At 40.0% G+C, this 24,063-nt stretch overlaps 1 protein-coding gene across 2 annotated transcripts; it reads right to left on the bottom strand.

The window, feature by feature from the left end:
• Window positions 1-767: 767 nt before the first annotated feature.
• col28a2a (collagen, type XXVIII, alpha 2a) lies at window positions 768-19,210 on the bottom strand. 2 transcript variants are annotated; one of them, XM_083922006.1, is made up of 36 exons: window positions 19,070-19,210; window positions 18,727-18,873; window positions 17,899-18,473; window positions 17,328-17,348; window positions 17,150-17,209; window positions 16,047-16,100; window positions 14,801-14,845; window positions 14,675-14,701; window positions 14,543-14,587; window positions 14,379-14,423; window positions 14,036-14,089; window positions 12,775-12,843; window positions 12,589-12,657; window positions 12,364-12,432; window positions 9,031-9,099; window positions 8,221-8,289; window positions 8,031-8,099; window positions 7,650-7,718; window positions 7,477-7,548; window positions 7,282-7,350; window positions 7,124-7,195; window positions 6,882-6,950; window positions 6,633-6,701; window positions 6,474-6,542; window positions 6,324-6,392; window positions 6,151-6,219; window positions 5,969-6,037; window positions 5,650-5,718; window positions 5,483-5,563; window positions 5,331-5,366; window positions 5,210-5,246; window positions 3,260-3,817; window positions 2,824-3,131; window positions 2,459-2,714; window positions 1,995-2,186; window positions 768-1,911 (listed from the first exon to the last, which is right to left on the bottom strand). In XM_083922006.1, exons 2-36 carry the CDS (start codon window positions 18,860-18,862, stop codon window positions 1,904-1,906), a joined length of 3,717 nt encoding a protein of 1,238 aa, XP_083778132.1. In that variant the 5' UTR covers window positions 18,863-18,873; window positions 19,070-19,210; the 3' UTR covers window positions 768-1,903. The 2 variants fall into 2 exon arrangements, with proteins under 2 accessions (XP_083778132.1, XP_083778133.1); XM_083922007.1 differs by having other exon boundaries at window positions 768-1,908.
• Between the last annotated feature and the right edge of the window lie 4,853 nt (window positions 19,211-24,063).

Below are 24,063 nucleotides of genomic sequence, written 5' to 3'. Positions count from 1 at the left end.
TTGACAATAACTTTTCCAGCCAATAGCGGTCAGCATTGTGGGTTGCCAGGTTTGTCTGTTGTTCAGCGCAGCTATTGTAGGCTGGTAAAATGGAGTTTGTCAATCCTGCAGCTGCTTTGTTATTTGTCCCAGCAGCTGAGTGATCGAAGACGGGCAAAGCCAGTGTCAACATAGGCCAAGCATCACTCGATGGACTGAGATAAAGGAGCTCAACAGCATTTAAACGCACGCCATAATGGCTACGTTTTTGCTTGATGGGTGAGCTAACTTTCATGTTTACTTAGCTGTAACGGGTTATGGTAACTATCAGTCAAACTCCTCTGCAATACTTGTTTTTATGGTGCGATTTGCTCGAGGGGATGGGTTCAAACAGGCTCAAACGGGTCTTCTGTAGGATACTGGACTGAGTCTGACGAACCTGGCAACCTGAGTGGTGGAATTATATTTTGTTGTTGCGACTATGATCTTGAGACACTAGATGGCGATGTTCTGCTTATTCTCCATATTCAACCTTTAAGCTTGTAAAACACTGTATTTATCACTTACATCTATCTATGGTATTAAGGCCTAAACTTTTTTTTAGGCCTAATAGTCAAAATACTTTTTTCACAGCAGATATTTTGACATGTCATAGTAGACGGAGACTGATCCTGGTTATGTTACCTAATAAACACATAAAAAACAGTTAAATCACCATTAATTTACATTTTACTATTAAAAAAACATATAACATTTTATTCAGATATTGTATACACACATTGCCCAAATAGACAGGCATTTAATGAATCAATGGTAGAAAACCTCAATCTTCATCACAAGATGAAGTTCGCAGTAGACCTCTGAAAGTGGTACTCAGACAGAAATGGCCCTCTATTACAGCTGCCAGTAATAACCCGAATGGTCATATAGTAATAACAACAGAATGCACACAAAGTTTCAGTAAATAATATCGACACAAGGTATGTAAAGCATGTGGCTCATAAAGGTATAACAATGATCTACAGGTTCATTTTAAATTGGAATACATCTTCTACAGTTGTTATCTGAAACCCAGGACAGCCAACCCCTGTACAAGGACTGAAGCACTCAAGCACAAGACAAGTTCTTTGAGGTAATAAAGTCTGTTTTAAAAAAAAGATTTTAGTTGTTTTTTTTTTAATGTTTTTTTTTAAAGAAATTAATCTTAATTAAGTCAATCAGTCAGTCAGTCAGTCAGTCAGTCGTTCATTCAGTCAGTCAGTCAGTCTTTCATTCAGTCGTTCATTCAGTCGTTCAGTCAGTTGTTCATTCAGTCAGTCAGTCAGTCTTTCATTCAGTCGTTCATTCAGTCGTTCAGTCAGTTGTTCATTCAGTCAGTCAGTCAGTCTTTCATTCAGTCGTTCATTCAGTCGTTCAGTCAGTTGTTCATTCAGTCAGTCAGTCAGTCTTTCATTCAGTCGTTCATTCAGTCGTTCAGTCAGTTGTTCATTCAGTCAGTCAGTCAGTCTTTCATTCAGTCAGTCAGTCAGTCAGTCAGTCAGTCAGTCTTTCATTCAGTCGTTCATTCAGTCAGTCAGTCAGTCTTTCATTCAGTCGTTCATTCAGTCAGTCAGTCAGTCAGTCAGTCTTTCATTCAGTCGTTCATTCAGTCAGTCAGTCAGTCTTTCATTCAGTCGTTCATTCAGTCAGTCATTTGGTTGAAACAAAAACATTTTTTTCAGGATTTGAATTAATTGGTCAATTGAATCAATTACTTTTTAGCACTGTTTTGCTATTTTATATGAAAATACATTTGTGTGTGAGGACAAAGGTTTTGGAAAGTGCATGAAATTATTTTCTGAACCCATTACATTAAATGCATTACATTAAAATAACAAATCAGCCGATTGTAGAGTAATACACTTTCTGATGGTTTCTTCTCCATTTATCCTGCTGGGGACAAGAGAGTATGATATTCAGACAATACAAAAAAAGATAATTGTGCACATTTATGGTTAAAAATCTGAAAAAGTTACCTGTTCTGAATAGAACACAAGTCTTCTTGCATTCATCTTCTGTTTCGAAACGGTTGCCATTTCCACCACAGCCTCCATACCAAAACTGTGCACAGGCATTTGCCTGCTTGTCGTAGTACCAGTGGATGGTGTAGTCTCGGCAGGTACCTTGCTCCAAGCTGAGGTTACAGCGGGGATCAATAACAGGGGCCTCTGAAGAAGAAATTACATGTGAGCTGCAAGATTTTGAAACACAGTTTATGCACTCAATGAGAATAGGCCTTTTTCACAGCAGATATTTGATTTATGGTAGGAAATGTAGGTGACCCAGTGAGACAACTGCACAAGGACCCTGAAACCAAAGCTGCTTAATATAATTCAGCCATGAACATTCATTATATTATTTACACTTGTGCCTTTCCTGCTGTGGCAAGTTAAAATGTCTTCTGTGAAAAAGTTCAATTGAGTGGGAGTGCAGTACTCACCTTCAGGCAGGACTTGACTCACTACGGTCTGAAACCGATTAGAGTTTAAAGACGAAACTGAGTCCAGTGTTGAAACAGATGTTGTAGATGAGGATACAGACACAGAAGATGATAAGATGTCCTCATTGGAGACAGAGCTTTTTCTCACAGGCAATAAAGATGTTGTTTTGTTAACTACAGCTACTGTAGCTACGGTATTACCGCCTCGCACTTGGGCTCTTAAGTCTAAATCTTCACCTTCGTCATCTTCCACCACCTGGAGTAAAACAACAATATAAAGACATGTCAGCGTTGTGAGTAATTCTGCAGTAGAAAAAAAATGACAAGAGTAGACTTAATTAAAAGACGCAGAATGAATTTTGGACCTGAATAGGTAGAGGATCAGAACTGATGGGTAGTATAAAAGTGTCTCCACGGCCTCGGCTGTTGGTGCGTCTCTGATTTAGGATTTCTTCTTGGTATTTAAGACCATTTTCGTTGTTCCTATAGCCATTGTTTCCATAACCATGCCCATCTCCATTGTTTCCATTAATACCATTCCCATGTCCGTTGTTTCCATTAATACCAAACCCATGGCCATTGTTGCTGTTCCAGTTTCCGTTTGTAATGCGATTGTAAATGAGAGCCCCATTTTCATCTTCACAGAACTGGCTGACGAGTTGAGACTCCAGTGCTGAAAAATACATTTCGAAATCAGTTAGGCACTTTAGAACCTCTCAGCTGAAAGTAATTATAGCTGTGAATTTTAACAAACACACTACTGAAGGCATGATATTTACAACATCTGACTGTGATAATCACCTGGTAGAGTATTGAAGTCATCAATAAGGTACATGTGTTCACTGTCGGGGTCGGAGGCAATGAGGTTGAGTTCTCTCAGGAACTCAGCCTGCGTAGGATCAGATGAATTGACAATCCCCAGAGCGTACATCTCAATGTTTGCAGCGTGCGCTTCCCTCACAGCAATGTCAAGTTTGACAGGCTCTCGTTTGTCGGTTTGACCATCGGTGATGACGATGGCTACTTTCCTGACTCCAGGCCGAGCGCTGAAGAAAGCCTCCTGGGTCGCCTTTCTGATGGCGGTGCCAGTGTAGGTGCCCTCACCCATGTAAGGCATTTTTCTGATTGCCTGTTTAACATCTTGTTTGTTCATGTGGCGAACCAAGTTGAACTCCAAATGGACATCGAGACTGTACAGGACCAGTCCGATTCTGGTGGCATTGCGTCCGACTGTTGTGCGGTCGACCAACCTGGTGACAAAGTCCTTGATGATTTCAAAGTTCTCTGGGCCGACACTCTCTGAGCTGTCGATGACGAACACAAGTTCCATTGGCCTTTCTTTGCACTTGACGCCGCATCCTGAAAACAATAAAATACTGTCACTACTATCCTATACTCCTACTGCCATATAAAGATGCACTTATCATTATTTTTATTGTAACAAAAGATCAAATAACTATGTTTAATGTCAAAAGGGTTGCACACAATGATGAACTCACAGAGATTCAGTAGGGACTTTAAGCAGCGTCAATGTCAAGGGACTGCTACGGCGATTCAGAATTTTTCTTTCCACTTTAAACATCTTGACACTTCTTGACGTTGTAGTCCATCTGTCTATACGAAAGAACGACTGGTTCTGACTTCTGTAGCGAACAAGTACCCGCTAATTTGATCTATCGTCAAGATTTTTCATATTTAAGTCTAAATCTTCACCTTCGTCAACATTAGTTTCATATGAAAACTATAAATGACAGACTTCTTCTCCGTTGCTAGCACAGAACGTCCGTTTCTGCAAGAGGTAGCCATTGTTACAATGTTGCTTAGTGACATTCGATTTCCACTACTAAGGCAACATGTTGGACTGTTTTGTGGAAACTAGCCATGCCTTCAACTGTTACTGCTTATAGTCCCTATTACCCAAATCTGCAGCTCCCTTTAGCTCTGTGGAGTCTGCTAGTGTTTTTCAGGTCATTGTATTGATTTTATGGCTGGTAAATTTACTGCTTTGGTTCACTCTCATTGTCTCCAGTCGTCACAGCCGATGTTTTCATTGTAAAAACTAAAAAACAACAATACAATAAACATACCCAACAGACATATTTAGCAGCTAAAACAGTTCAAGATACTTCTCTCCAGAGCTGGTTGAGACCAAAATGGACCTAAAGGTGAGTTAATAATGGACTTACATTTATCAGATAAACATAAAACAAAAATCCAAATCAATGCTAATGTGGCTCCTTGTCTGCTGGATGGCAACTATACATTTTATAAGGTTAGAATATAACAGTTTTTACCACACATTCCAAGTGTTTATTGAAAAACATTGTAGCTGTATATAAGTGAAAAGCAACTGGACTTGGTTGTTCATTTTGGAAGACGTATCACCTCTCATCCAAGAGGCTCCATCAGTTAAATAACTGGATCTTCACACCAGACCTTTGGACCAGTCCCAGCCTGGTCAGGTGTGAAAATGAACTGATGAAGACTCTTTGATGAGAGAAGAAACATCTTCCAAGACAAACAACCAAGTCCAGTTGCTTTTGACTTAAATTTCTTTGGGGATAATGATAATGAAGATTCACAGGCTTACTGTAAATGTATCAAGTAATGTTGTCAGAATCTCTACATTCATGTTACTTGTCAGTTCAAAGAAACTATGCAAATAGATATATCAGTTTCATTGCAACATTCTTTTCATTTTAGATACCAGCTACTTATTAAAGGTTATATCGACTAGACTTGTAGTCTTACCACAGATTTCTTTGATCAGCTTAATAATGTCTTCTCTCTGAAAGCATGAGAACACTTTTATTAGTATAAAATCACTACAATTTATTGAATGTTGGAACATTAGTTGAAGTGTTGAACTTACTGTGAGGCCTGCGTCTCCTTTTGCTCCTGGTCTTCCCTGGGATTGGGAAAAACAGTATTAAGGATTCAAACCAGAGCAAAGCTTAATCGGGACTTCATTGTCGGCTTGATTATATATTTGATAAAGTGAGGAATAAGATCTGTTTTTCTTACTGCTTCCCCAGGCACTCCGTGATCTCCCATGTCTCCTTTTGTACCTTTCATCCCTCTCTCACCCTGGGATCCACGATCCCCCTACACCATTACAGAGTCATTTGTCAGTCAGAGACTAGTTATTCAGATATCAATACATGTTTAAACGATACGTGTAAATCTGTCACCTTCGCTCCAGGAAATCCATCTCCTAGAGGCCCTCTAGGCCCAGTCATGCCTTGAGAACCTGGCTCACCCTGAAATTAGATTTTAGATTCACTGAATCATAATGGAGCTTTCAACACTCTCCGTAGATCATAAATTATTATATTTTACCCTGCAGCTAGTTTGTCAAGCACTTCTATTGTGTAACATGTCAGCACCAATAAAGTACACCATATTGCTTCACTCTTACTTGCTGTGGACAATAAAGTACAAATGTAAATGAATCCTGATAATGAAGAGCTTGATAGACAATGCTTACGTAAAAACATTGGTGACATTTACCTTTGGGCCTTGAATACCCTCTCCTGAAGGTCCAGATGCCCCAATAGGTCCTGGCCTCCCAACATTACCCTTAAAACAAATGTCCTTAAGTAATCAGACATATATGCTCTTATAGATTTAATATGTGTAATTATTGAATATGATTCAGATTTGAGGGGTTTGTAAGAGATAATCTTTCTTACAGGTGGTCCTTGTAAACCCTCTCCAGGTGGGCCGGGCAAACCTGGCAATCCTCTAAAGCCAACATCACCCTGAAACAGACATGACATTATCAAATGCACTATAAGCACACCGATACACACACATACAAAACACAGACAAAAAAACAACAACCAAAAAGCATATTGACACAAACCTTAGGACCAGGAATTCCTATTCCTTCAGGGCCCGGCTCGCCTGGTAAGCCTGGCAGGCCTGGGGGACCCTAAAATAAATTCATGCATTAGATTAGATCAAGCCAACTTGCCTCAGGATTTACTGGTTACAGAGATATGATGATACTAACCAAAGGACCGGGGAGGCCTTCCCCTTTTGGACCAGCTGGACCTGATAAACCCAGATGACCACGATCACCCTGGTTAGACAGAATGTAGTGATGAAGAACATCAAAATTATGCTGACCAATATGGTTTATACATGTTCCTAAATAAATGACAATGTTTACCTTTGGACCAGGTAACCCATGGCCTGTTTCCCCAATAGGGCCAGGTGGACCAGCAGGGCCTACATCGCCCTGAAGACAAGACAACAAAGTCATTGTGTTGAATTGTGGAAACAACTTTTTGATGCATTACATCACATCACATCAGCCTGTATCTGGCAACTCTTGCTGCTGCCTGTTATACTTGTCTGCCTCGGTGCCAAGATCTGTGTAAAGAGACCGTTTGATGATGATGAGTTTTTATTTATTTACCTTTGGACCTGATATGGACCGTCCTGGCTGCCCCAACATGCCCTGTTGGCCTGGTAACCCGCGTTCACCCTGAAACATGACAGTTAGCAAGATATTAAAGATCCAGTTCATATCTTTAATTCAACAATATGTGTGTATTTTTTCGCTCTATTCAAAGGATGTTTTAGTGTGGCATACATCTTTAATAATAACAGCTTATACTACTTACACCACAATAGCATTCTTCATCCATTAACTCCTACCTTTGGTCCAGAGGGTCCCGAGATCCCAGGAGGCCCATGTAACCCACGGATGCCCCTCAGACCCTGGTCACCCTGAGGATTACAGCACGCTTCATCTGCACTTGTTGTCGTATTATTATAATTATGAACAGCACATGATTACGTGATCTAAAACATACCTTCTCCCCTTGAGTGCCAATTCCTTGTGCTCCCTCAGCACCTCTTAAACCGGGTAAACCAGCCTCACCCTAAGAGAGGAAAGGGAGATTAGTCGGAGGCAAAGGACAAAGGGAAGGAAGGTAGAGTTCAGATACTATTAGGACATTGGGACATGAAATGGAAGGTTTCCACACAGTTAAAAAAATGTACTTTACCTTCTGCCCTGGAGGTCCATCCTCTCCTGGAAGACCAGGCAGGCCACCCGAACCAGCTGATCCAGGCTCTCCCTGAAACAGCACACTAGTATTATCAGATTTTATTTTATGAATTCTGTGCATTGGCACTACCCATATGCTGACACAGACCATAACTAAAATGACTTGTTTACCTTTGGACCAGGCTCACCAACACCTCTCTCCCCTGTGGTTCCCTGCTCGCCTGGTAACCCTTGGTCTCCCTAGAAATAGAAATAGCATGACCACACAGGTAATTATAAGAAAAAAAATGTAAAAAACCAGCAAGTTCTGGCCTTGTTTGGCACGTTGTTGGTCTGTTTATTGGTTGGTTGACCTTTATACTTTCATATTGTACAATATATAAAAGTGATGTCCAGTATTGAATTTTAAAACTAGCTTGACCTGGAACCAAATTCAGAACCTCTGCAGAATCAGAATAATCTAAAGTGGCAGTAATAATCATTATGCCAGCTCTCTCTGAACATGCAGGCAGAGGCAATGTAGCATTTCATACAGCTGGTGTTTTAACAAACCTTAGGTCCAGGTAAACCTTCTCCTGGATGTCCTCTCCCTCCTGGTGGACCTCTTGGACCCTCGACTCCCTGAGCAGTAATTAGAGGAGAATTAGAGAAGATAAGTGGGCTTTTGGTGCAGAATGTCAGACTACTGTACTGCCTACTACTGTTATCTTGTGAAAATATAGATTAAGATATTCTGCTGTACCTTCTCTCCCTGTATGCCCACTCCTTGCGGTCCAGTTGGCCCTGGAAAACCTGGAAGGCCCAAGTCACCCTGGAAGTACAACATCATAGTTGGTTTAATACAAAAGTATCAGTGCTCACAACATAGGTGCACACACGTTACATATATATTCAATATCTACTGTAGCAATGGGGTGTTAATCAAAATAAAAACAAAGCCCCTAATATATTGAAGACCTCCACCAAGACCTAATAACCTTCCCGGTTAGACATTATTTTCACTGTAAACACTCTGTCACAGAAGAGTAATATAAGGCTATAGTGCGGCACCAGAGGATAGATCATATAGAACAACAATACACACAGAACTGAATTTTGAAGTAAACTGCCTATCTCTCAGGATGCTTTTGGTTCCTCAACAAAATCCGTACCAGACCGCCACATTTGACAGAAACGGATGGAAAACAACCAGATAATTATTTTTTTCAGTTTAGCACAATCTTTAACCCCAGGGATGCTCATATCTTAAGCAGTGGCAGCCCTGCTGATTTAAAATTTGAAGGTACCCTGTGGAGTTTTTGACCTCTAGTAGCACTATTGGAGCAGGGTTTTGCTGTCACAAGTAAATGCACATGGGTGATGCACATTCCTGTCAGTGGTTTTACACTGTTTCACTGATCAACAGGTAGTGCTAACGAGCTAATAATTACTTTACTCAGTCTACTGCCCCTGGAGGACATAAGGTCCTCCTCATGGATTAAGAGTCTTTTGTTGTGTAGACCTGAGTATGTGTAGTATATTCTCTTTGTTAGAGGATACATTTATAGCCTACCCTTTCTCCTTTGATTCCTGCACCCTGCTGTCCCCTTGGCCCCCTCGGTCCAGCGAGCCCCCGTTCCCCCTGTGGAACAAAATCAGTCTGTTACATCACAGCCACTTTCCTTTGGATCACAGCCAAGTCTGCATTGTTTTCAGCAAAGAGAGTATGGAAGAAGAGCATGTTGACTCCTGTTATCCTCTTGTGATTGATACAAAACGATCCTACGAACAATGAATGGAACAGTTTTTTCTTCATGGCACTTCTTGCCTGAATGAACTTTTTCCAGTGCCAGTGGATTTTGAAGTGTAGAGATTTTTGATAAGAGCAGCCTGAACATCAACAACAAAAACAACATGTGTTATGAAATGTAGACATGATCATACCAACTTTGTGTGTGTGTGTGTGCTATGTGTGTGTGTGTGGGGGGGCACTCTCATTCCTTTTACAAGAGGTAGAAGTCAGCAGAAGAATAAAATCTACAACAGCTAGGAAGTCTGGCACGGGTAAAACAGATGTAAAACAGATGTGTTGTTGCTTGCGGACACATGCAGTGTTCATTTTCCAAGAGCTTTAACAAATAAAATTGTACTGAGATTTCCTTACAGACACACCGCCACATAAATATGCTCCTCCCACTGTCAATTTCATCCACAAGTTATGTCTTGTGAGAGGATACTGTTGCAATTCTTTTTACCCTTGGATGAAATTCATTAATCTCACTTCATTGTGGTTTTCTGTCCTGCCTTATATGCTAATAATCTCCTCATATTTTATACTGTAAACCAGTGTTTCCCAAACTTTTTTCTGCTGACCCCTTTTTTAAAATTACAAACCGTTGTGATAATAAGTCACAATAAGCAGTGGAATAATATGCAGGATTAGGGATGGGAAAATAATCATTTTTGTCGTGGATTGCGATAAAAAACACACAATAACTTAATCATTGTGGAATTCCATTTTCAGGATAATTATGAAAATCCTCACAAGTCACTTGTCTTGTGAACTGACAGCAGTTTACTACAGTTTTTCCCCCAACTGTAATATTAATTTGGCCACAGCCCCTAAATTGCAGTTTAAAACAAGTAGTGTTTGTTGTGTTGACAGTTAACATCGCTGTGTGTTTATCATCCATAATAAAATCTGGAATGAAATACAATATAAGGCCATTGGTGACCCAGATAAAATCTCCTGTGATCCACGTATGGGTCATGACCCAGTCCCTGGAAATGACTGATGTTAATACCATTGCGCCTTATCTTGCATGTCAGATCAAGCCCTTGGTTGAATACTATCTCCTTTTGAATGGGGTATTTGCAGAGCCCATTGTAGAACATATGTCATAGTGCGGCATGTAGCAGCACGGGGGATGTTTTTACAGGCTTAACACATCAACAACAGAGTCAGTAGTAACGCTAGAGTGAACACCTGAGTTGTCAGTGTGCTGGAACAGAGTGAGATCTGGTTTTGACAGGCCATGAACTGCAGAATACTCCACATTACACACATTTAATGAGAGCTTTTGTAAGGATCTGCAATGTTTATGCAAGTAGGTTTTGAATTTGTTCAAAATTAAAGCAATTAGTTACTAGTATCGGTAATAATCTTTTATTTTTAAACATGCAAATGTATTTTTATATTGATATCAGGTTGACATTCATATGGTGCCCCTGAGAGCTTAGTGTGCTGCAAATGAAAAAACACACATAAACAGACACAACACAGTTTGAGGACACATGCAGCATTTAGAAAAAGTGCTGCACAACACATTCAAAAGTAACGCACATGGCCAGGACACACGCGTTGTTTCTGCCAAACCTGATTTGGTCAGGTCCTATCTCCTGCACAATGGGCTGTTCTGACCCTCACCATTCAAGGTCAATGTCTAACCTCAACCATCTTCGTGCATGCGTTTGTGGCTTATGAAGTTATTGAAGTCGGCTATCCCTCGGTGGTGTTGGAAAAACACTGTGATTGCATGTTTCAGAGAATATAATAATAAGAAAAAGTAGGTTAACCGTAAATATCTGTTATAAGATCTGAATCATGAGATTGCAATTTGAATTCATCTTCTTTCATTGCTTTATTTGGTGTTATGCCACAGGGTGTACTTTTAAGTAGCTTTAAGTGCAAAGTACTGGCCTTCTGCACTTTATTAGCCAGGCGACTTATACTGTTGAGGTGGAAAGACCCTCTCCCCTCTACCCACTCCCATTTTCCAACACCACTGATGAATATCTGATTTCTAGAGCTCCATAAGCCACAAACCAACAACCTTGCATTCTAATACCCACTCTACCATACTATTGTATTAATATACCAGAAAGGATTTAGTCATTGAAGTCTGCTATCAGTGGTATTTGAATATCGTCTTAATGTTGAGACATTTTTTAGTGGGCCTTGGAGACAGTTTCCCTTATGTTGTAACCTTCCTGGAGCGCATGTTGTCAAGTTGGTGAAGTCTCTAAATGCTGCATGTGTGTCATCAAATGGTTGTTTTCTAAATGCTGCGCTTGTGGTGTTAAATTGGTGGAGATGTTTCTTCATTTGCTTATGTTGTGCCTATTTGCATGTGTTTTCTAAATCCGCAGTGCATTGAGCTCTCAGGGCCACTGTCCATTACATTGCTCAATAGTATCAACCTCTGATTCAACTAAAAGATAAATGGAACGCAAATTCAAAAATAAAACCAAAGGACTCGTTCGCTTCCAGCTGGGGGACATTTGTTGCATGTCATCCCTACTGCTCTCTCTAAATGTCTCCTGTCAACTATTGAATATTGGAAAAATGCCACATGAAAGGATTGATCCATATCTTTAATTAAAATGTCTGCTTAATTTAGGCTTTAATACGTTTTCCAGCAGCATTGTTCAGATGATTTATGCAGCTCCACATATTTACACCTGAGCACCTTCACTGCTTTGCAGAAGAGCACCTTTACAGAGTAATTCATCCAGAGGACAGTGGGGTCTTTGCTTGCCTCAGATTTTCAATTCTATATTTTAATGTATCCTCTATTTATTTAAAATCTCCATCTGGCTAGTGTTCCTGTAGACCACTGTTGACAAGCTTTCATTATATGTATATACAGTATATGTTTAATGTGAGATTGAGATACAATAGATAAAATATCATTAACAGCGCATGAGTAAAGTGTGTTCTTTGCAGCAATTTAACAATTACCAATATAATTGGAGCATTCCGGCATTACTTTTTCAACAAAACACTCATTGGTTTAAATCCTCTGTCTCTTTCTGATCTACCCTAAAAAGAACATTGGCATTGTGGTATGTTCTAGTTTTCACCCAGACAATGTTTTTACTCTGATGATAGACTCAAAAATAATACCTTTGGTCCGGGAAACCCCTCGCCAAGGGGTCCTTTTTCCCCTTGAACACCTTGTGGTCCTTGAGGTCCCTGTGAACAAAGCCAGAGTGTACAATACGTCACCCAAACAGTTCTCAGGTCAAAGTACCTATGTGGGCTTTCTGACAGACCACATTTGTCTTTGAAACAAAATCGGACATTACAGACACAGACACATTCAACAGACTCTGCTTCTTCTTAACTCACAGGAAGGCCGGGTTCGCCAACTCCGTGGGGACCAGGAGGACCTGGTCGGCCCTGGAATCCAATGTCACCCTGCAGATTGTTATAGTATCTTCATTTAATAAGAGAAACTCAAAGAAATGCAGATAGCAGATAAACAATCACAAAGTACAAGAAGATATTCAGAGGATAATCCATAACATCATTTACTTTTGGTCCAGGAAGTCCTATACCAGTTTCTCCTTGGATTCCTGGAAGGCCAGGTGAGCCACGTTCACCCTGTGATCACAAACACACACAGAATCACTTCACACCAGTGCTTAAATAATGTATCAATGCAGCAAAAGGACATGAGTCCTGAACCGTTTAGTGTACCTTTGTAACCTTTGTAATGTCTATTTAAACCTTTGATGTATGGTATTTCTTGTGCAATTAAACACTATGCTTCACCTCATAAATGTACTAACTCAAAACTAAACTTGATTGTATACGATACACACACACACACACACACACACACACACACACACACACACACACACACACACACACACACACACACACACACACACACACACACACACACACACACACACACACACACACACACACACGCAGATAAGAGGCTCCTTTGAAGCTAAAATACTGCTGTAAATCCTTTAATTGTTGTGTGTACTGTAAATAGAGTAGTGGGTAAGATATTTGATCTCCTCCTGCAGGTCAGGACAGATAAGAGCTAAACTTCAGTCATGTCTCAAATTGCAGAAACCCCAAACAATAGTGTCTTAAAATAACAAAGAACTGCTAGAGGCTCTTTACTACATCAAAGTTTGGATTAATTACAAATTTGCTTTGGGCATTAGAAAAGGCCAAAAATGAAAGGGAAATAAATACAGAGCCTGACATAAAGAGATGTAATGTAATCATTTAGCTTGTTACTGCATTTAATATGAATTTAACCTGAATGGTTACTTTAAGAGATATAATTCCTTGTTGTAGTCTTGTTCATTTGATTGTGAAGATCTAAAACTTCACACTCAGACCACCAAGAGTCCTGTTAATCCTTACAAATGCTTCCTACAAGTCCTCACATGGCGAGACACTGAGCATACACTGACTTTCCATGTATGTTATTAACTGCAGTTGTGTTGGAGAATCTGACAATGCTGTAGGCACTTCCAAGTCGGTATTTAGAAACAGGATACAAGGAAAACATTTGTAGAACCTCTAGTGAGATTTTTTTGCCGGTAGCTTATGATGGTGAATAACAGTAATGATGGGGAAGACTTTGGCTCGCTGCCAAGTGTTCACACAGGGGTTTATTACCAGACAAACAGGCCTCTATGCTGCATGGTAAAGACTGGGGCGGTAAAGCTCCAACCTCTAGTTTAAACTAATCATAAAAGGAAATGTAAAGGTCACAGCAGATGTGCATGATGAGTAAAGTAAAAGTTGTTCAAAAGGGGCTGACCTGCTTTCCCTGAGGGCCCTCTGGTCCAATGTCTCCATGTGGTCCTGGCAACCCCTGGGCGTTTAACATCATACAGTACAGCCATTAGTAAAGAAAGATCCAGAAACAGTATGTCTTTTAAAGGAGATTTTCCTCTTGTTTAAGAATTAACATACAGCAGTCCAATCAGTATTTCTAATACACAACTATGCCAATCCAGAATGTCCTGCTACCTTACAAGAGTACCTCTATGTTAAGTTAAAAACATCCTTTCTATTTTGTCTGCTTGTCAAAACAATAATGCATTAAGACAAGCGCTATAAAAAACATGAATCGCGTATTTAATTACTATAATATTACTGACCTGCAAACCTCTAAGTCCTCTTGTTCCAACTGGACCCTCAGGACCCTGAAGTACATCACACAGGGAAGAGAAAGACAGTAAGACCAAAAACAGTACATACAGTTTATGAATTATTAAACTGGAAACGTTATATTCAGTATACGTAGTGTGCTGTGCTGTTGTACCCTGTCTCCTTTGATTCCAGGAGTGCCACAGTCACCCCTCTCACCCTGTGTAGAAATTTCAAGTACTGAACATTCTTGCATCGTTTACAACAAAATTAAATGTTATAATTGTCATTAATCTAAATTACATACGTGCTCTCCTTTGTAACCTGGCTTTCCCTTTAAATAAAATGAATGAGAGGTTATGTGGGAACAAATTACAGAGACAATAATGAATATTTTCATTCATAATTTTGAATCATGAAAAGCAACATTTACCTCAGCACCCTCTCGCCCAGGAAGACCACTTAGTCCTGCTTCACCCTGATATGACAGAAAGTACACTGACTCACAATATCAATTAATATCAGCTACTGTAAAGTAAATACCTTAATACAAAATAATATAGGCCCTAATTGCAGAATAATTAATCAGTCTGATATTGCAGGTATAAACAGATTTAGAAGATAAACAAAAAATAAAAGAGATGGAAAAATTAGACCAGAGTGTCACCTACTGTAACAACAAAAAAGTGTGAGCGAATGGTTGATGTTCAATAAATTAGCTGTTTATGATAATTAATAATTTAATATTCCAATCCTCATAATTTTGAACAGATTGGTATTTCCTGACTAGTCAATATATTTACAATTCAGAGCATGTTTTAAAACAACAAATGCTAAAACTACAAAAAAAAAGCCCATTACACAAACAAGTGATAAAATCGGCAGAATATAAAAAGTCATGTGGTCCGATTAATAAATATGTAACACAAACACTAAAGGGGTTGTGAAGGTAAACCATAAAACTGTTTCAGTGCAGTAATGGCAAATGCTTGATCCCTGTTGAAGTAGAAGCGTATTAGAGGTGTCTAAAACAATCTCAAAGGGCTTGGTCAACAAAGGGCATCACCGGTTTTTAAGGCAAGCTACAGCTACATATAGTCAGTGCGACAGTGATACGTGTTTTATAACAATAGAGACCTGTGGGACCACACAAAGACAAAACAAGAGGGCCTAAAATCAAACCTTGTGGTACTCCACCAGACATGGGTGATGAGAACGTTACTAGCAATAGCAGTTAATCTGTTTTATTTGTTTTCACAGATAATAATGTCATTTGGGTTCATAACACACAAGTGCCTAAGTTTGCTTGCGGTAAAAATATGAAGCTTTCAAACCCTTATTTCTTCAGGAGCAATTAAGAGTATGTTTCCTAACTATGGTATTATTAAAAAAAAGTATGTATCTCGTAAAACTTACTGATAGATAATCATAGTGATTACCCAGCCCTAGATTTGATTTGATCCCCTATTTACTACTATTATAAACACTTTTTTTCTTAGAATTTACCAATTTCTTTACAATTTATAGAATGGGTGATCCAGTTCATGAAGCTACACAATGTTTCCAGAAACTAAAAGGTATACTTTAGATGAAGAGCACTTCGGAAGTATCATATAACACCTGAAAGAGCCGCCCAGCTAAGACATTTATAATCCACATGTCAATCAAAAAGCAAGTACCTTTTGCCCTTTAAGCCCCGGGGCTCCATCTTCTCCGGAGCGACCTTTTTTCCCCTGGAGAATCAGACAAAGTCAGGGTTAGGTTGATTCATTTCTTCCACTGACAAATGTTATCCTGACCATGTCAATTCAAAGTGAAAGTGTAGGTTTTCTGGACATGAAATGTTTAAGAAAGACAGAGGGGGAAAAAGATAACTGGGCTGATGTCCGAATGCGTGTGAAGTGCTTATGGATGTGAAGGCTGTATGACAGTTGAAGCCATAGGTGGGCATGAGCTGTCTTGTCCGCTGGGCCAGGGGTCATTGTCTGGAGCTGCACCTGGACAGTGTGTGTCAATTGCTATCCACCAGAAATCGCTAGTTTGTGGCCATTAAACTAATGAGAGCAATTATGAGAGCCTCTTCGTCTGAGTGTAAGAATTTGAAGAATCTCTCTGAGGAGAAAGCACCTGGTTGATGGCCATGCAACTGTCTGTCAGCAGCATGATTATCTGCCAGGTTGCTGGAAAGCTTGACATTACCTGAGCTGTCTATTAGTGTGAGTGAGGTGTTAAGAGCGGGTGGGATCATTTTCCTTTAGCATTACACAGACCCGATCTGGTGCTTCATACTGCAGTCCCTTTATTGTAACTGACCGTAGCAGTAGAGGCTGTATGGGAGATTTATGGTGACCAGATGTACAGTTTTACAGGGATTGGAGCTCTAAATGTGGTGCCTCTGGTTTCCATGGGGGACATCTTATGGTACATGAGAAATGCCCAATAATAATGAGTGTGGACACAATAAACATATTTCTCTGGGAATAGCAGACCACAGTCTCTGATCTCCTTTTCCCGTTACCATAGATTTTCTTTCAGAATGTGGGACAGGACCACCTATCTACTTCCTCTGGTTGTGCAAATGACTGCAAGCTATACTGAGGGGATAAAAACCAAGTCATTATCCTGATCAAAACTACACAATTACCATTCCTAAAATATCCAGATCATGCTAGATTTCTCTGCACAAGATTTCAGGAATCCTTAGTTCTGACGTGTGACACTTCAAAGGAAACTGATTTTTTGCTTGTGGGATATTTTGAAAAGTTTGAAGCTAAACACTCACCGCAGGCCCGCTTGGTCCCCTCTCTCCTTTCTCACAAGCACATCTCTGAGCCAGAGGGCACTTCAGAAAAAGAGACATGATTGCTAAGCTGTCATTAATGAAACTCTATACACCCTCGACCTAACTACACATTATTAAATGTCAAAATGTTGAGCTGCACGATTGTAATAATACTTACTCCTTCATCAGCCATGCCGGTCTGCAATGAAAACAAAGGTTGATTAATACCTGAAAGAATTTGAATCATAACACTATTGCAGCCCCTGATTAAATGTGTTCAGTCATTGCTTAATGAAGCAGGTTTGTTATGATATATGAATGTAGCACGATAGATGCTTATACAACTACCTCATATACACAGGGACACCAAAGGAATAGGCACTTCAAATGGAAAGTAGAAAAACTGAAGATCAATAATATTCCTGAATACTTTAGAACAGTTTCTTACAGTGTAATAAATAAATGTCTAAATGCAAATATTGTTTTACTGTGTATATACAGTCTAGAAATCCTAGGGGATAAGCTCATGCAGATGCCAAAGAGTATTTTTCCAGCGCTGTGTAAAAAGCTTAAAATTCAGAGCTCATAGACATTCTTTCATTTGTTTCTCCAGAGCATTGTCATCATTCCATCTCTTTACAAATACCTGAACAGGCCTGTCCATGCACTCTGAAAAGTTCCTTATTCAAAGCAAAAACATCCCTTTTCTTCTAAATGGTGTCTGCTGAAAGACAAGGTATTATACTCACAATCTCAGTGACGATTTTTTCAACAATGTCTTCGTCCTGTAAATTATGGAGGAAGCGGGAAGCCGGGGAGCTGGCGAGTAGACGGAGCTGGGCTATGTTGGCTGGCTGGTTGGCTTCCCGGGTGATGCCCAAAGAGAAGAATTTGACGCCCTGGTTCTTGGCATCAGCAACAGCAGAGAAAATATCAGGGTTTCTCGGGTGGGAAATACCATCTGTAAGCAGCACGGCTACTCTGATGCTGCCGGGGCTGGATTCCTCCAGGTAGAGCTTGGTCATATTGGTGATGGCGTAGGTGGTGTAGGTGCCATGCCCGATGTAAATGATGGGAGCTATACGGGTCTTGAAGTTCTCTGTGCCCCTCCAGTCTCTGAAGGTTTGCTCTGTGATAACGTGACTGCTGTACTGCAGCAGAGCCACCCTCAAGCTCAAGCTGCGGCCGGTCTGCAGCCGTACCCCCTGGAGTCTGTCCACCATGTTCATGGTAAACTGCTTTTCCTGCTCATGATTGTCCTTGGCACTTTCAGAGCTGTCCAACAGAAAGGAGAGCTCCAAACTACAGTCCTCATCTAGGATGGCTGTGTGCACACAGAACAGGATGAGGATTGGCAATACAACATGTGTTATTTCTTTCACTATGTGACTCATTACATTTTTGATTTAACTTGTATTTTTTCCTCACAAATCTGTAAGTCTTAACACAGGGGAAAACTGCAGATTAGTAGAGATTGTAATACTGTAGCAACATGATGTTGCATCTCCTGCACCAAAAAGAGAACTGGTATGAAAAATAATATGTTAATTCATTTTATTTTTAATTCATTGACTTACCTTGTCCATCATGGATATTTGCAGACAGAGGTTTGACCCTGGATTTCTTGTTAGTTCTCCTCTCTTCATGTAAGTCTTGGGCCCAGACACTAGTCAGTGCTGTGATCAGCAGCACCAACGAAGAGGAGGGGAACATCCTTGTCCCAACTAAGGAGAAAAATTCACAAATGTAATTTCTGCATCAGAGTGAGTTGCAGGTTTGTGCAACCAAACATTGTATCTGCTAAGTTTAAAAACGTTTGGAAAACAGTATGATGTTAAAAGTCAAACAAACAAAATGCTGAATATTTTTCGTTTAGTTTATCCTTATAATAATTAAACAATTGTCTTCTCATCAACTCACAGTCCAACCTCCTTTGAAAATGCTGCAGTTTCTAATATTTTGGTGTCCTTTTTCGAGTTCAGCCCAAAATGCAGATTTAAAGTAGGCAGCAGGAACAGCAGAGGACCAGGGTGCACAGTGAGCTCCCGTTCATTGACTGAACAGCAGTGTCAGTCATCCTGTGGAGCAGAGTGAAAAACCCTAAGACACTCACTCCTCCTTTATAAGGAGGCACAGACACAGACAGACCAGATCTCACTCACTGAGCCCTGCCCGGACTCCTGCTCTGCCCTCAGGGCAGGGGAACTGTGATATTTTTGCAACAGTGAATTAACATTATCTCTGAAATGTCGATTTTAATCACTGCAAGTACAAACAACTGTTTGAGTTTAGTAGGGGGTAATTCATTCATTCATAAATACCACAGAATTATTGTTATCATATTGTGTATTTGTGTTTGTTTTTCAACTGAAACGTCACAGAAGCATTTTAACAGCCAGCAAAATCCGCTGATAGACATCAGGACTCATGTACATTTCAACTCTGTTAAATAGTATAGTATAGTAATAGAGTATTTAAGTGAGGTGAGCCTTTAATAATATTTGTTTAAAGCAGTTTGTTTCGACTAAAGCTAGCAGGGATGAGTGGGATATCTATAAATACAATCTGAGAATCTGTCATAGTCAATTGTATTTTCTATATCTGTCAGTTAAGTCAGTGGACCTCACAGCAAAGTGTTGGATATGATCTAGAATAAGGTGGCATCAGAATAAAAGGGTACTTAGACAAAATTGCAATAATAAAATAGGCTTAAAAGCGTATTTTAAGAGGTGATATAAACAAGTTGCATTTATGCCGGCATAAATTCCACAGGTAGGGGGAGTTCGGGTTAAAGTTTAGAGGCCCTAGTTGCTAAGGCCTGGTCACCTTTGGTCTGCACCCTGGACTTTGAATGACATACCTGAGGAATAAAATGTCCTAAAATAATAACCACTAAGCGACTATGACAGATGCTAGAAAAGGGCCAATTAGAACCTATTGTTAAAATGAAGACACCTTAGTCGATCACAGTGTTCGCAGAAACATCAGCTAACTTCAGTGCACTAGATTTACCTTTTGTTGGCCATCGTGATTTGTTTCCTTTAATTATACCTTTGTGGAAAGGGAGTTGCCACCAGTAGGTGAGCAACAGGCAATATATCTTAATGACTTATAGCTGTAGGTTGTACTTCCTCTGACCATTCACTCGTAGAGGTGACCTTTCAGCGTACTCCTCCTGGTGTGGTTTGGAGATGGGTATGGTCCTGTGCAGACTGGCTGAGGATTCATGGCTGCCTGCAGTGCAAGAGTTGAAGATGCTTTGTATTGCAAAGCTCCAGGCAAGAAGTAATTAGAGGAGACTCTCTGACACAAAGGAATGTTGCACTGAATGATGGCTCGACAAAATCAACCCCGTCACTTTGCTCTATGATGAATGACATCCATTAACAGCGTTCCTATAGGCTGCAGCAACATTTGTAGAGCATTGTAATTTACAAATGTTGCTCATGTGTGTTCGTCGCTGGCTGAATGCTTTTGTTTTTGTTCTCCATCATGTTTGTGATGAAACGTGCAATTACAGAAGCTCAGAGCTGCATTTTAAACCTTTAATAAAACATCAATGCACTGAAGAGACAATAACCTTTTACACATGTACAGTGAGGTTGGAAAATGACTTGCAGATAGATCAGCATAATAAAAATGATATGATTCAACACTAACTGGATGACACCAAAAAGGAGATCAAGTGCATTAGCATTCATCTACTAACTTGTCTTTTACACAGGTTTGTTCTGGCTTAAAAATGCGTAAAAAATAAAACATATAATCATTATATGTGGAAAAAGGGAGGCTGTAGGAGGTGGCGGCTTGCCTTGGGTTGCAGTTTGTTTTTAATTTGCCTCAGTTTCATTTTTTGGTTTTTGTTAAAGTAAAGTTTTCTTCTGTTTTCTTAATTTTTTTTGCACACATCCTGTTTCCAGTTCAGCTTCTTAAAGATCCATTTTTAAAAGAAGTTTTTGGTGCACCACCTTTTCATCCGTTGAATGAGGTGGCAACACCACAATATGCAATATTAGCAGAACCAGTAAGTAGTTATAAGTTCTTGAGTATCCACATAAAACACAGCAGGTCAGGATTTTACACTGGAGATCAGAGTATGAGTGTGAAGTATGGATTCAGATTATTCACAAGTTATATTTTACAGATTGTCTGATGAACCAGAATTGTAAAAAACCCCACTATTTTAATACAGTGGATGTATTGAAATGTTCTCTGAAAAGAAATCCACTCTTTACTCTCAGAAAACACATGAACTGCACACTCTGGTCCTCTCTAGCAGAAGAGTAGAATATACTGTACAGGTGTGAAATCCATTTCAGCATTTCATTTACATTACAGTGGTATTTTGACAATACACTATCTACAGGCTTTTCCCATTCATGTTTGAGGTTCACAGTACTACTTCCTAATTAAACGCCACTATGAAAGTATAGACAATCAGGTGTTTGTTTGTTTTGAGTGCTTGTTTGTCTCTTCTTATCAAAGTCTTAGTCAGGATTTTATATATCCTGAGGTCATAAGGTCAAGGTCAATATGATTTTGACAGCATTTTGGGGATTTAAAAAAACAATATATAAAGCAATTCAATATCAGAATCAGAATCAACTTTACTGTAGATTACATACAAAGAATTGGAGCTGGTGGTGGGATAAATGTACATAGAAATATATATTTCTTTGTGTATCTATATCTATATATATATACGCAAAGAAACCAAAAAAATAATTCACTAAATCACTAAAAAATCTACACACAGAATTTAGGAATTTCAACTTTATAATAAGACGACTGTAAAATTTAGAAATATATAAAATACTAATAAATTCAACATCACTATCATGATAGTGTAAATCTTTCATGAGATAGACTAAGTGAACTCTACTGCAGCCTGAGGGTGGCAGCAGCAGCAACAGATCAGAGACTGTGTAATGAATTCATTATACAGTCGATGTAACAGAGCCCGAAATTGGGGAAATCCTACACGGCAATTGTGCTGCCCTCATTCGGTAAATGAGGGGATAAGAACGTGACCAACCGCGCATGCTCAGACAGCCCGTTGAGTTGAGCAGATCGCTCACGCTCGTGTGTGTGTGTGGTTGTAGTGTGTATTAACCTTCAGCCATCTCAACAATATTAGGTTCTGTGGGACGGTGCTGCAGCGGGGCTCTGCGGGCTTTTAAGCCCGGGATCAACTCTCCCAAAAACAGTCAGTGGGAGTCGCATGCGGATCTTTCTTTGAGTGAGTGAAAACACTTTTTTACCTTTGGCTTGTTGTCTTTAACGCATGCTCAGTGGATCACTCATCACTCTGAACATAAAGTTTTTTCATTCATTTGCGATCAGTATGTTTTTTATTTTTAATAAGAAGCAGTTTTAAGAGATAAGAAGCTATTTAGGTTTTCAATCAGGTTTGTAGCTCCAGTCATGTCATGCCCTGCAAGTTTCAGTGGCAACAGAACATGGGAAATGCTATCCTGAAGCACTAACATGTATAAATACATGGGTAACACTTTGTCGTGCAGATAGATATGGCATACATTAGTCCTTGTTTAGTTTCAAGAATGTGTTTTGATTTCTCAATTTGAGTTGCTGCTGTCATGTAAAGTCACTTTCAGTATGTTGCCAAATATAATAAGTTTACAGACAAAGTGACAATGTGCTTTTTTTTTTTAACATATGCTAAGCATGATAAAATTGTTAATATAAGACCCAAACAGAAAAAAAACAAGCATAAAAAATACAAATTAAAAATACCTAAAACAGAAATTACAAGCATGAGACAAAAGCCAGTTTACACAAGTGAGTCCTCATCTGCTTTTAGTAAAAGCGTCAACAGAGGCCACAGATATAAGACAATAGGAAGGGCGTTCACAGAGTTAGAGCCACCTCTTCAAAGTCACAGTCCCCTTTAGTTTTTAGTCGAGTGCGAGGGACAACCAGTAATCCTTGGTCAGAAGACCTGAGTGACCTATTAGTAATGTAAGGATGGAGCAGGTCCGAGATATGCACAGGTACCTGACCATGCAAGGCTCTCTATGTCATAACAAGAATGGATCCTGAAGGTGAAAGGAAGCCAATGTAACGACAGCACTCGACAATGGCCGAATAGGGGCTGTGATTGGTGCTGTGGTGGATGTCCAGTTTGATGAGGGCCTGCTGTCTGATATGACATTTATGAAAAACAACGTATTGCCGTCTCGCCTTGTGTGCTTCTCCAGGTGAAAGCACAGTCAGGACGATCGCGATGGATGGCACAGAGGGCTTGGTCCGTGGTCAGAATACTTCTGTGATTAGGAGGGGCAGGACGTACTTCCCTTTATTGACAACATCTTTAGGTTCACCCAGACCGGATCAGAGGTATACAATGCCAAATAGATACAACAATTATTATGTATTCAGATCTTGGCTCTGAATATTGTGTCCTTGTCCTTCAGGTGTCTGCCCTGTTGGGTCTTATACCCTCGGCTGAAGGTTACCAGCCCACCTTGGCCACTGATATGGGGACAATGCAGGAGAGAATTACCACCACTAAGAAGGGCTCCATCACCTCCGTACAAGTGAAAGGACACAAGATGCTAATCGCACGTCAGCACGCTCCTTCTTCCCGATTATTTATACTTAAATTGCTCATTTTGTCCAAGGCTATCTATGTACCTGCTGATGACTTAACTGACCCTGCTCCTGCCACAGCCTTTGCTCACTTGGATGCAACAACTGTGCTGTCCTGTGCTATTGCTGATCTTGGTATCTATCCTACTGTGGACTCCCTAGATTCCACCTCACGCATCATGGACCCCAACATTGTTGGGGCTGAACACTATGATGTTGCTCGCGGCCTGCAGAAGATTCTTCAGGCAAGCCCTTTTCCTGTTGGGGCACATTTTGAATGGCTGTCAACAATATCTTCAATCCAA

Source organism: Echiichthys vipera (assembly GCF_963691815.1).
Source record: "Echiichthys vipera genome assembly, chromosome: 10".
In the NCBI taxonomy this organism is placed as follows: Eukaryota; Metazoa; Chordata; class Actinopteri; order Perciformes; family Trachinidae; genus Echiichthys; species Echiichthys vipera.
Note: the sequence above shows the minus strand (reverse complement) of the source record. Positions and strands in the feature narration are given on the sequence as shown.

What these genes read in the sequence shown, in the direction of transcription:
- col28a2a (XM_083922006.1), bottom strand. Translation starts at nt 18,862, where the DNA reads ATGTTCCCCTCCTCTTCGTTGGTGCTGCTGATCACAGCACTGACTAGT. An exon ending in CAGGTTACAAAGGAGAGCAC is followed by an intron (nt 14,588 to 14,674) that starts GTATGTAATTTA and finishes ATTTCTACACAG; the next exon opens with GGTGAGAGGGGTGACTGTGG. An exon ending in TAGGAATTCCTGGTCCTAAG is followed by an intron (nt 6,220 to 6,323) that starts GTTTGTGTCAAT and finishes TGTCTGTTTCAG; the next exon opens with GGTGATGTTGGCTTTAGAGG.